General features: G+C 45.3%; 1 protein-coding gene across 1 annotated transcript in view; it reads left to right on the top strand.

The window, feature by feature from the left end:
• The first annotated feature begins 468 nt into the window (after window positions 1-468).
• Window positions 469-11,755, top strand: part of pan3 (poly(A) specific ribonuclease subunit PAN3) — a 35,142-nt gene continuing 23,855 nt past the window's right edge. The window contains exons 1-11 of the mRNA XM_083632261.1: window positions 469-1,103; window positions 2,071-2,192; window positions 2,782-2,854; window positions 2,973-3,043; window positions 3,254-3,401; window positions 4,326-4,540; window positions 4,768-4,872; window positions 4,973-5,030; window positions 5,844-6,005; window positions 7,827-7,943; window positions 10,909-11,010. Coding sequence (XP_083488387.1) covers window positions 758-1,103; window positions 2,071-2,192; window positions 2,782-2,854; window positions 2,973-3,043; window positions 3,254-3,401; window positions 4,326-4,540; window positions 4,768-4,872; window positions 4,973-5,030; window positions 5,844-6,005; window positions 7,827-7,943; window positions 10,909-11,010 — 1,519 coding nt within the window. The 5' untranslated portion in view covers window positions 469-757. The remainder of the gene's footprint in view (window positions 1,104-2,070; window positions 2,193-2,781; window positions 2,855-2,972; window positions 3,044-3,253; window positions 3,402-4,325; window positions 4,541-4,767; window positions 4,873-4,972; window positions 5,031-5,843; window positions 6,006-7,826; window positions 7,944-10,908; window positions 11,011-11,755) is intronic.

Raw genomic sequence — 11,755 nt, 5'->3', positions numbered from 1 at the left:
CACCAGACCACACGCATGTTTTCAAAATGTGGTGATATACATGCATTTGATTTTATGACGTCAAGCTTCTTAATTATTATTTGCCCATATCTCGTGTGGTGTTCTGACCGATCAAATCTCGGGAAATACAGCGAGGTTGCATTCTGACGCTGTGTCTGGCTTTCCTGTCATTTTCCTGCTGTAGTATTGACATAACTGTATCTAGCCCTGACTGAATCCACAATCTGCAACAGTTTATACAGTTTAACAATGATTAAAATACAACCCAGCCGATTGCAACATCACAGACCATCCGCATTCAACATTCAAAGTGCCTCAACTCAAGAGACTACTTTCTTTTTGGATGCAAGTTCATTTTGCAGCAGGTTCTGCCAAGCATCGGAGAAGCATTGTACCCACAATGCAAAGCTATGCTAGCTGGTTTGTAGCAGAGCAGCCTGCCTGGGAGCAGAAAACAACAACAGCGTGAACGCGGTTCAACAACAGGCTACTTTGTGAAGCAGCTGCATGGATAGCGATAATAAGGACGATCCGGATTTTACGCATGCAATGCTCCTTTCGCAAAAGAAAACGCATTATAGCCTTATAATGTGAGTACTGCAAAGGCTTACGTATTTTCCACCAGCTGGAGTTATATTAATCTGTTCATTTAGGGAATCTGTTTGCAGGCTAGCTGGCTAGCTCGCTAGCTAGCTCTCTGCATCCCTCTATGTTTGAGTATCTTCCGGCAGCAGCGGCAGCAGCAGCTTGAGGTGCCATGAACAGTGGACTCCCACCTCCAGCTGCTCCGCTCGGCCCGGGTGTCGGGATACCTAATGTCAAGGTGAAGTTCTGCCGATACTACGCCAAAGACAAAACCTGCTTTTATGGAGACGAGTGTCAGTTTCTGCACGAGGATCCGTCCATGTCGAGCTTGTCACTGCACGGCGGAGGCAGCCCCGTGCCGTTCTCCATGGCTGGGGGAGCCGTGACGGCAGCGGGGTACTCCCTCGGCGGCTCCGCGGCGGCCTGCCCAGGCGGCGGGCAGGGAACCACTGCGGTCTCCAAGAAGAACGAACCCCTGGGGCCTGCAGGCACGCCTCTGGAGGGGCAGTTATTAACCAGTGAGTATGCGCTGGTTATTAGAGAAGCCCAATCACACAAGGCCTGACACGGGCTAAGTGGCTGTGACTTTACTTTTGGGCCATGCTGGGCTTTGGTAAAATTTTGCCCGAGGATTCAAGTGAGGCCTCTTTGCCCCAAAACAACGTGGGTTGCATTTGCTCGGCACTGAACATGCAAAACAATTGATCAGACACATTGGATGGCTAACGTTAGTCTTGTGAATAGTTTTGGCTGCAGTTAACGCCAGTCATGCTTATAACAACCCGATAAAACTAGCAATGAGGTGATTTACTGATGTAGCCCACACGAAGAAGGCCTGCTGTTTTGTATGACAGCTGTGACTGAGTGAGTGGGCAGAAAGGCGAGCTGCTAGCTAGTGTAACGTTAGCTATTAGCCAGATAAACTGCATTCAACGGAGTGATTGTGTTTTCTATTTAGATTGGGGTTGGCCAAATTATATGCGGTCATGTCACTTAACACTGTCTGAGGAAATGTTGCTTAGTGTTAGCTTAGCTTATTTAACGTTAGATATTAGCTAGTAGTTTAACGTTAGCTAATAGCTAAGCTAGCCATGCGCAGGGCATTGTTTTTGCTTTGTGTCAACCTGTTTTTCACGGCATAAACAAACTAACGTTAGTAAGTAACTAACAATCACCCACCACCCGGCCACTGACGTTAGCTGTCTTTGTCCAGTGTAATTGGGCATGCCAGAAATTAGTGTAAATAGTTAAAATCATTGAGGATCTCGCACTGTGGCTGGCTGCTTTTAGTAGTGGCTCACGACTGCAGCAGTAACGTTAGTAGAAGTGTTTACGTTTTTTCCCTGTTCCTAATTATCGTTAGCTCTGACTGTGATTGGCTATGCATACACTATGTAGTGCTGTGTCAAGTAGTTTATAGCATGACAATTAGATTGTTCCAGCTGCAGTTAGTAGTTGCTCAACTATGCTTTCTGTCACCCACAGTCCCAGGGATGGAGGGCGGGACCCTGAGCGATGCCAATCTGACCAACTCATACTTCAGCAGCAGCTTTATTGGGGTCAATGGGTTTGGAAGCCCCGCAGAGTCAAAATACTCTATGATGCAGGTACAAGACAGTAGTTATAGATTAACTGAAAGTTGAAAATGTGGTTTGATAAAGACTGCATTGAAAACATGTTGATGTGCTCACATGCTGTTTTAATTATGGCTACGGGTGCCCAGGTAAATTGGGTACATGTGTTAATTAAATGTATACAGTACCAGAGCAATGGAAGTCCAAAATGCTTGATTGATTTGTCACATGACTCACGTAGGTCCATTCCATAGGCTCCATTCTAGCATCAACCTATAGTGAACATTCAAGGATAGTTCCAGGAAATATGTGGTGGGCTATTTGAAAACATAAAAGAATGCTGATAATATACAATTTGATTATTTAAATGTCTTACCCTTTCCTAAGTACATCACAAACAGTCCATTCTGTTGCAACTCTACAGCACTGCTTAATCCAGAACCTTACTTCCGGGAACTATTGCGAGGTAAAAAACAAAGAAGAAGAAAAGCCCATTGGAGTGAATGGAGATGATGCAACTCTTACTATCTGAATGGCTCTGTACAGTACCATTTAGATACTTCCAAACCTCTTTTTTGTCATATTCTTCTGCAACCCCTGTATTCCTTGTTTCTCTCTTTAGCGAATGACTACCAGCAGCAGCTCTCCCAGTCTCCTCAACGATGGTGCCAAGAACTTTAGCCACAGCGCTCACGGTAAGACCCCTACGATACTCCATGGAGCAGCACTCGCCACTCATCTACTGAACACTGAAAGCTGCAAGAGAGCAGCACACCGCTTCCCAACTCCTTACCCCTTTATGCTCTTCTGCAGATCCAATGAACTCTCCCACATCTTCACTGTTCAGTGATTTTGGTGCTCTTAGCATATCACAAAGGAGAAAGGTGAGCACACCAACACCATTTTTTCTGCTTTCAATACATTTAAAGCATGTTCTCATGTTTTTAGGCAGAGTTCTGTACTTTTGCATGAGCAGGTACTGGAAACGTGGATTTATTGTCTATAATCATTGGTATATTTTGTCTCATATGGGAGTGGTAGATACATTTGATGTGATTTTTGACTTAGATGTTACTCCCTGTGTATGTCGCCAGGCTCCTAACCCAACAGCAAATGAATTCATCCCTAAGGGAGCTCCGCGCATGGCCACCATGGTCCAGTCCCCTGTCCAGACCTTCCCCTCGCCCCTCGCCTTCCCACATCCTGGCCTCAGCAGCTCCACAGCTGCTGCTCTGGCTCCTGGTAAGGCTTTCGGAACTCCATTAACTAGGAACTCACCCCATTATATTTCACATTTTTGTACTTTATAGATGACTCAGTTTTGTTTTCCATCTTTAACTCTACAAATGTATGGCCTCGCAAATTTGGGAAATCCCTCTCGTCTATCAGTCCATGTGTGATACTCGAGAAACAGATTTTGTGTGGTTGGGACTGTTGTGTGTGTGGTCTGCCATTTTTTAAGTAGTAGTAGTAGTAAGAATAATGATGCATTTTATTTGTACTGCACTTTTCATTCATAGTGAATCTCAAAGGGCTACAGACTGAAAAACATGCATGCAAAATAGTCACATTTTCATCATAGAAAAAACAGGGGATTTCTCAGTGGTTTTATGTCTGCCCTGGTATCTGTCCCCTTTTGCACTACCATGACGTGAAAAAACCTTCCAGCCTTAACACAAAAAAGCCTTCCAGAATAAAAAGGTTTTTAGGCTTGTCCAGGTTCTGCGTGGCCCTTACGGTTAGGTAGACTGTTCCACAAACGCGGTGCAGCTGAGCAGAAGGCCCGATCCTCCATGGTGTGTGGAGCCTCAGTACTGGGGGCCCTGAGGAGCAAGCCGTTGGTAGATCTAAAAGTGCGGATGGTGGAGGTAATCGGTTCTTGTAGGGAGGGAGGCACATGTCCGTTAAAGCATTTGTAGGCGAGTAGCAGGCCTTTGTAGTCAACCCCTGAATGAGACACTGAGCCAGTGCAATGAGAACAGAGTTGGTGTTATGTGTTTGTGTTTTCACACTCTCAACAGGATCCTGGCAGCACTGTTCTGAATGTACTGGAGGTTCTGGATGCACCTGCCCAGGGGTCCCAGTGAAGAGTGCATTTCAGTAGTCCATCCATGAGGAGATAAAAGCATGGACAAGCTAATACTTCCCTCTTGTCCCTAAATTTAGGCATGTCTCTTTCTGCCGGATCTTCTCCCCTCCACTCCCCGAAAATTACGCCCCACACCTCACCTGCCCCTCGCCGGCGCAGCCATACCCCTAACCCTGCCAACTACATGGTGCCCACGAGTGCATCTGACCAGGGCCACATCATCCAGAAAGAGACAGTAGGGGGGACCACCTACTTCTATACGGACAACACCCCGGCACCAATGGCTGGGATGGTACGTGCCCCACACAGTGTCCTGGCTCTGCATTGTAGTCACGAAATGTATGTGGACAAAATAAACACTCCACTAGAGTCCTGATTTGACCAGAATGCAGTTATTTCACGAGAAATAGATTCAAGAAGCCTCAAGCTTGTAGTTTGGGGGGGAAAAACACATTTTGAACAAGCTGCTAGTTTTGATTTCTCAATAAATAGGAAGTTGTCTTGCTGGTTTCATTGCAGGTGTTTCCTACCTACCATATCTACCCCCCTACTGCACCCCATGTGGCTTACATGCAGCCCAAAGCCAACGCCCCGTCCTTCTTCATGGCTGATGAACTCCGACAGGTATCGCCCACTCTTCCTCCTCATGCATTCACTGATATCCATTCCCCCTGTGTGTTTTTATATCTGAAGGTGATGTCATGTCTTCTCTCGTATTCTCCAGGAGCTGATAAACAGGCATCTGATAACGATGGCCCAAATCGACCAAGCAGATAACCAAGGTAAATGGTCAGTTGTGTTGTGATTGGACCTTTGACACAGGTGGTCCTGTTTAGAGTTGATATTGATTTGATTATTCCACTGGGTGTGCAGTGGAGTGAGGCAGGCTTGCACCATATTTGTTCATTTCAATTTACAAAATAGATGGTTTTCTGCCCTGCTGTGGGCCTCCTAAGGGGTTCTTATCATCATGTGATCGGGGAGGGGGGTGTTTTCACTGCATTGTTTGTGGTTTTCGCAAGTCTTCCTTCCAGTCTGACAGGACACTCGCATTTTGAGGGTGTCTGTTCTCAGAAACGCACAGATGGGCAAAAGTGCATGTGAACTGTCAAATTTCGGTTTGGTTGAACTGTGAAAACAAATAATCTGTGAAAACACAAAGGCAGAGTTAAGCACTGATGTAGCTGTGGTTGACATTAGTTGCCCCATATGGTAAATGGACTACCGTAAATGGAATGGACTGCATTTATATAGCGCTTTTATCCAAAGTGCTTTACAATGTGCCTACATTCACCCATTCACACACCGAAGGCGGCCAGCTGCCACGCAGGGTGCTGGCACAGCCATCGGGAGCAATTTGGGGTTCAGTGTCTTGCCCAAGGACACTTCGACATGCGGACTGGAGGAGCCGGGGATCAAACCACCGACCTTCTGATTAGTGGAGGACCCGCTCTACCTCCTGAGCCACAGCCGCCCCTGTCTCGTAATATGGGTTACGTAAAACCTACGTAAAGATTTCTTTTAGATTACCGGTATGTGTATTTTGAGATTTGTGTCTGTGTGTATTTCCCTGAAACGACTTTTGTCTTTGGCAGGCGTACCGACTGAGGTAGACAGCTATCACAGCCTGTTTCCCCTAGAGCCCCTCCCCCCACCAAATCGCATGCAGAAGACCAGCAACTTCAGCTACATCACTTCCTGTTACAAGGCGGTCAATAGCAAGGATGATCTGCCTTACTGCCTGAGGAGGATACATGGTGAGAAATGTAGTGATGAGATGATTTACCATCTTTTAAAATATTGACATTGGTTTCTAGAAAATTCACAAAACTGCATTGGAACAAGTGGAATTCTCTTAACACATTGGCCGAATTTGTCCCTACTACTGTAAATTCCGGACTATAAGCCGCGGCTTTTTTCCCGTTTTTTGGCCTTTTTTGCCCCCTGCGGCTTATATAACGGTTCGTCTTATCTATGGATTTTTTCCCCAAAAAAAAAAAAATCTCTCTTTTTTAGCACTCTTTCTAACTATAAATCCACTTCTGTTTTAATTTCCTCTCTTGCCCTCTTTTAACAACATAACATAACATAACATAACACAACACAGGTAAGCAGAAAGAAAAAGACGAAGCAATCACGCCATGAATGAGGAAATGACTCACCTGCTGGAGGCTGGAGATACACCGCTTGGGCTAAACTTTTACTCCGTGAAACACTATCGATTAAGTCCGACATCGCTCAGAGGTTTTGAGCAGCTTGAAAACAAGTTTGAAAACGTGCAGAAGTCCATCCACTCACTCACTAAAGAAAATAATGCAACCGTGAAGAGTTTCACTCGTGTCCAGCCATCTGGCCGAGTTAGAGCCGAAGTCCCGAACACAGTGAGAAAACCTCCCGAAGCTGCTGCTGCCTGCTGCAGCGGGGTGCATATTGTCCGGCCAGCCGACCGAGAGGCATGCGAGCCGGGCACTATTAAACAGTTGGGGTGTGTGAGGTGGCTGGCTGTGGAGGTGGCGGTTTCTCCTCCTCCTCCTTTCTCCCGCACACCGGGCGCCTCGGCCACGTCCAGACCCCGGCCTGCCACCGAGGGCCATCTTCATCTGCCTACTCCGCTGGCCCGACCGTCAACTCATCCTCCAGGCTGCGGGGAAGAAGCCCCTCACCGTCCGCGTTGGTGCAACAGAAACGCGCAACATACAACAGCATCATCGAGTCAATGGATATCGCTTTGGCGTACTGTACCCAGCGAGACTCGTCATAACCATTGATGGACAGCGGCGGAACAAGAGCTCAAAGTGAAACTGCCGAATATCTTTTGAGTTGGACTGGTCAATAGTACTGTGAGTAACTAAAATAAAAAAATAAAAAACGGAATTCTCTCTTCTTTAGCACTCTTTCTAACTATAAATCCACTTCTGTTTTAATTTCCTCTCTTGCCCTCTTTTCACCACACCGCGGACACTGTGTGCACTGTAAAAAAAAACAAAAAATACCACAATGTGTGATTTTGTCTGGGGATTAGTGACCTGACTTTTGTTTTGTTGAAATGTTAATAAATGGGAGCTTCCCCAAACAGCCATCTATTTCCCGACAATCCCCTCTGTGCACGAAGCCTTACATATGGTAATTAAACATCAAAACACCCGCGGCTTATAGTCCGGTGCGGCTTATAGAAGAAAAAAATAGTCACCTTTGAAGGTGCGGCTTATAGACCGGTGCGTCTTATAGTCCGGAATTTACGGTACTCAAGAAAAATGGAAGAAATAATCTCATCTCTCCTACTGTCTCAACGAAGAAACAATACTAGTGAAGAAATCATATTTTTCCTTAGTAAATACAAATAGACCTGTTCATAATTCACAATCCTTTATTTTTTGGAGTGGGCAGTGGGGTAATTGTGATGTCCTGTTTCCTCACATCCCCTTAGTATAAACATAAAATCCATATAACTTGTGGCACTCATCCTAGTTGTAGGTGGCAAACAGGATATACTGATACTGTTTGATATTTTTTAAATTGTTTATTTCTGCCAATGTGTTGTGTATCTGATTAAAGTAACCTTTGACTCGGATGTTCAGGTTTCCGCCTTGTTAACACCAAGTGCATGATGCTGGTGGACATGTGGAAGAAGATTCAGCACTCCAACTCTGTAACACTGCGGGAGGTCTTCACCACCAAGGCCTTTGGAGACCACTGTGAGTGTGTGTGTGTGTGTGTCCAAGCATGCATTTGTGTATCTGTCTCGTGTGTCTTCTGCATAGTTCATTTGACTTTTTTGTGTGTGTGTGCAGTCACGTGTTTGTTTTGTATCCACATGTCTCTGCAATTGGTGTTTAATTGGGTGTACATTAGAATATTACCAAAGAGTATAGAAGGCAAGAGACGATACATTCTGGTGCTTTTTTGACAACAGCGCTGCTGCCATTTTGGCCTGAAAACTGTTCCTTTCGCCAATGGGACAACAGGATAGAACCATGACAGCCAATCAGAGGCAGAGTAGGGGGGGTCTTGCGAAGAAATGTGGTGCTCCCCATGTTTCAATGGAACAACCTATTAGCCTTTAGTTCTTATCAATATAAGTTATTTGACAGTACATTAGACCTCATGGCAGTGCTACAAATGAAGCTGTTGACACTAGGGATGTCGAAAATCATAATTTTCTTTGACCGACAACCGACCCTCATTAGCCGACAATTGTCGGTTAACCGAGAAGATTAAAATGCGCATTTTGACTGTCTGTGCCCCATTAAACCCTTACCACAACAAATGCTTGATTTCTTTTGATTAGAAAGCGTTTATTTTTACATCTACAAGCAGAAGAAAACACATTAACAAAACGAAAAGACAAGTTGAATCCTCCAGCCATCTAAACAAAAACATTCCTCCGATAGGCTATACTGCTTAGAGCTGCACGCTTTGCATATTAAGGACACGTCAATTGACACGCAGCCACCCCGTGAAGTACTTTGAGTGGACGACAGCCCAGGGGCTGCAAGGCGCACTGACAACGCGTGCATCACTACAGTATCTTCTACTTTTAGCAATATATAATACCTGCTTTTGGTCTCACTCCTTCTCCCTCTGTCTTCACGCACGCAACGAGGGCTATGCTCTCTCTATCTTGCAGGGCTCCACATGCAGCTGTCAGTAGCTGCTTTCACACCGGCTTTGAAAGTGTCAATGAATGCAGTCTACAAACAATCCGTCTCTCGTTGTGAAACAATTCCCCCGAACTGCTCTGTGTTGGACAGTAAAGACTAACTTAATTGTTACTTTTCAATCGTCAATTAGACGCATGTCTGCATTTTTGTAACACGGTAAAAAACTACTGTTTGATCATTGAGTGCGAGCGTATGCATGCGTGTGCATGATGAACATGCATGCAGAGAGGGAGGGAGAGAGAGAGAAACCAAATGAACCAGTGAAGAAAAAGTAATGTGCACGTTCCATCAGGTTTGACTCCAGACACGGACGTGCGCAGTGCACGCTGAACGCTGTGAGATGAGCAAGGTGTCGGGTTTCAGGCCATGCGCTCCTGTCCTGACCAAACTGAAAAGCCGTTTCATGACAGCGGCTGGAACACAGAAGCAGCTGACTGGCTGGCTGTAGTCTGCACAGGGCAGGCAGGGCGCCGCGTCAGGGGAGAAATGCATCGCACTTCTCCTGTCTGCTCAAAGCAGAGGGGGGCGGGGCTGTGGCGCATATATGGAGCGACAGAAGTCGGTGCTGCTGACAATGCACACGGCTTTTCTCTCAAACATTTGGAAAAGCCTTTCTCTAAATTAATGTTCTGGCAGGAGCTTTTAATTTCTATATCCTGCTGCTACAGTAACTACTTGTTAACATTGCTTACAGCGGAGGAGGAAAAAAAACACCATATTGGCAACAGTTGTATGCCAATTTAATATGCAAATTAACCGTTTGACCGACATGCTTAACCGACCAATGACGTTGTCGGCGGTTAACCGGTTAACGGTTAACCGTCGACATCCCTAGTTGACACTAGGGATGGCCACCAATTATCGGAAAATCGATAATTGATTGTTAAACATCATGTCAATCACGTGGATTCTTTTTTAATCAAATAGATGTCCTGAAAGCATGCTGAAAGAATGGATTTCAAGTCACTACGTGATAGCAACCATGCAGGGGGCGCAATCTAACACTTGTGGGGGTGGAGCTGCCATCGAAACTACAGCCAGTCACTGAAGCAAACATGAAGAGAGCAAAGCGAAGTTTTGTGTGGGATCATTTTGAGTTAAAAGACGGCGTAGCTCAGTGTAAACACTGCAATGGCGTGTATAAGTACAATACAGCCATGACGCCAATGATGTACCACTTGAAGAGCATACATCTGAGCCTGGTTAACAAGAAGAACGAAACCTCATCCTCCTCTCAGCCTACCATCACTTCAGTGTTAACGCAGAGGAGATTTGATGGCCAATGAGCAGAGAGGATCACCCAGACGATCTGCAACCTCATCAAGATGGATATGCTGCCCGCATGTATTGTTGAGGGCAACGGTTTTCAACACCTGATCAATGTGATTGAGCCAGTGTATGAGATTCCCTCACGACGCACCGTCATTGAAAAGTGCTACGAAAAAGAGAGCAGCAGCTGTCTAACAAGTTAGCCACAGCCGGCCGTGTTCATTTCATTGAGGAAAACATGTCTTTAGTATTTTCTGCTATAAAAAATAAATAACAATGGATAATTGATTGTTAATTGACCCGATTTTCGATTTTGGAAATTTATTAAAATGCCCATCCATAGTTGATACGCTTGTTATTACAGCGTGGTTTCTGAACTACTATTATCAAGTTTGGCTCCGTTCAGCTGTTAAAAGTTACAAGGAATGATCTCATGTCCAGCTGGCTGATAGAGACTAGAGATTTTTGTTACTAAGTAAAAAAAAATACAGCAGTAGCAGTACAATTCAGGATAAATGGAAGATACACGCTTAAATGGGGGGTATCTACAGTGACTACTGTACTGATATGTGTTCGGTTTTGACAGTGACTACTGATGTGTTTGGTTTTGACAGGGACTACTGATATGTATACGGTATTTACTATATATGTGTGTATATGTATATATACTGATATGTGTTGGGTTTTGCTAATAGTTCTAACGATTCTCCTCTCTGTCTTTTTGTCCCAGCCTTGGTTTTCTCCTATGACTTCCATGCGGGGGCAGAGACCATGTTCAGCAGACATTTCAACGACCCAACAGCAGACTCCTACTTCACCAAGAGGAAGTGGGGTGAGCTGGTCTTCCCTCCCTCCCTACCTCAGTCCCTACCACACTTATATCCTTCCTCCCTCACACCAAGGGTAACACTTTATTTGGATATTTTGCCTAGAGAGTCTATACAGGGTATTTGTAACATTTCAACCACTTTAATAAGTGGTTGTAATGTTGACCCAAAAGAAATCGACGCTTCGAAGCTTCAATCGTTGCCATGGCAATCGACGCTCAAATCAGCAATCAGCGCTTTGTTGTTATTGTTTCCCCCCCCTCCTCTCCTCTCTCTTTCTCTCTCCATAATATCTAATGTGAGGTGTAGCTTCGTGAGACAGTCTCTAGTTTCCTGGCTGGGCGGGGTCCTTCAGGCCAACACTGTTTTTAACACAGGGAACTCACACCGGCACGCACCGTGAACACAAACAAATGCACCCTAGGCTTGCCACGGTATTAGGTGTTACCGGTGTTACACGGTAGTGGGGGATACACCGATTACATAACATGTCCACCGTTAACACAGTTTGTTTTTATGGAGGAAGAAATGAAAGGAAAACAGCAGTTTCAGCGTGCGCCTGGTGGAAATTACAAGCGCTCCCTCTGCTGCAGTGTGGCTCCACTGTTCTGGTTAGACCAGCAACTAACGTTAGTTAACGCTATGCATCTTATGAACACAAATTATGCCCTCCTCATACAAATGTAGGTAAGACCCTTTAGCTAAGCCTGCTTGTGCATGCGGTTGTCACTGCGGGCAATTCTCTGGAAA

Source organism: Poromitra crassiceps, assembly GCF_964638095.1.
Source record: "Poromitra crassiceps genome assembly, chromosome: 2".
In the NCBI taxonomy this organism is placed as follows: domain Eukaryota; kingdom Metazoa; phylum Chordata; class Actinopteri; order Beryciformes; family Melamphaidae; genus Poromitra; species Poromitra crassiceps.
The sequence above is the reverse complement of the archived record's forward strand: the minus strand, read 5'-3'. Positions and strand labels throughout refer to the sequence as shown.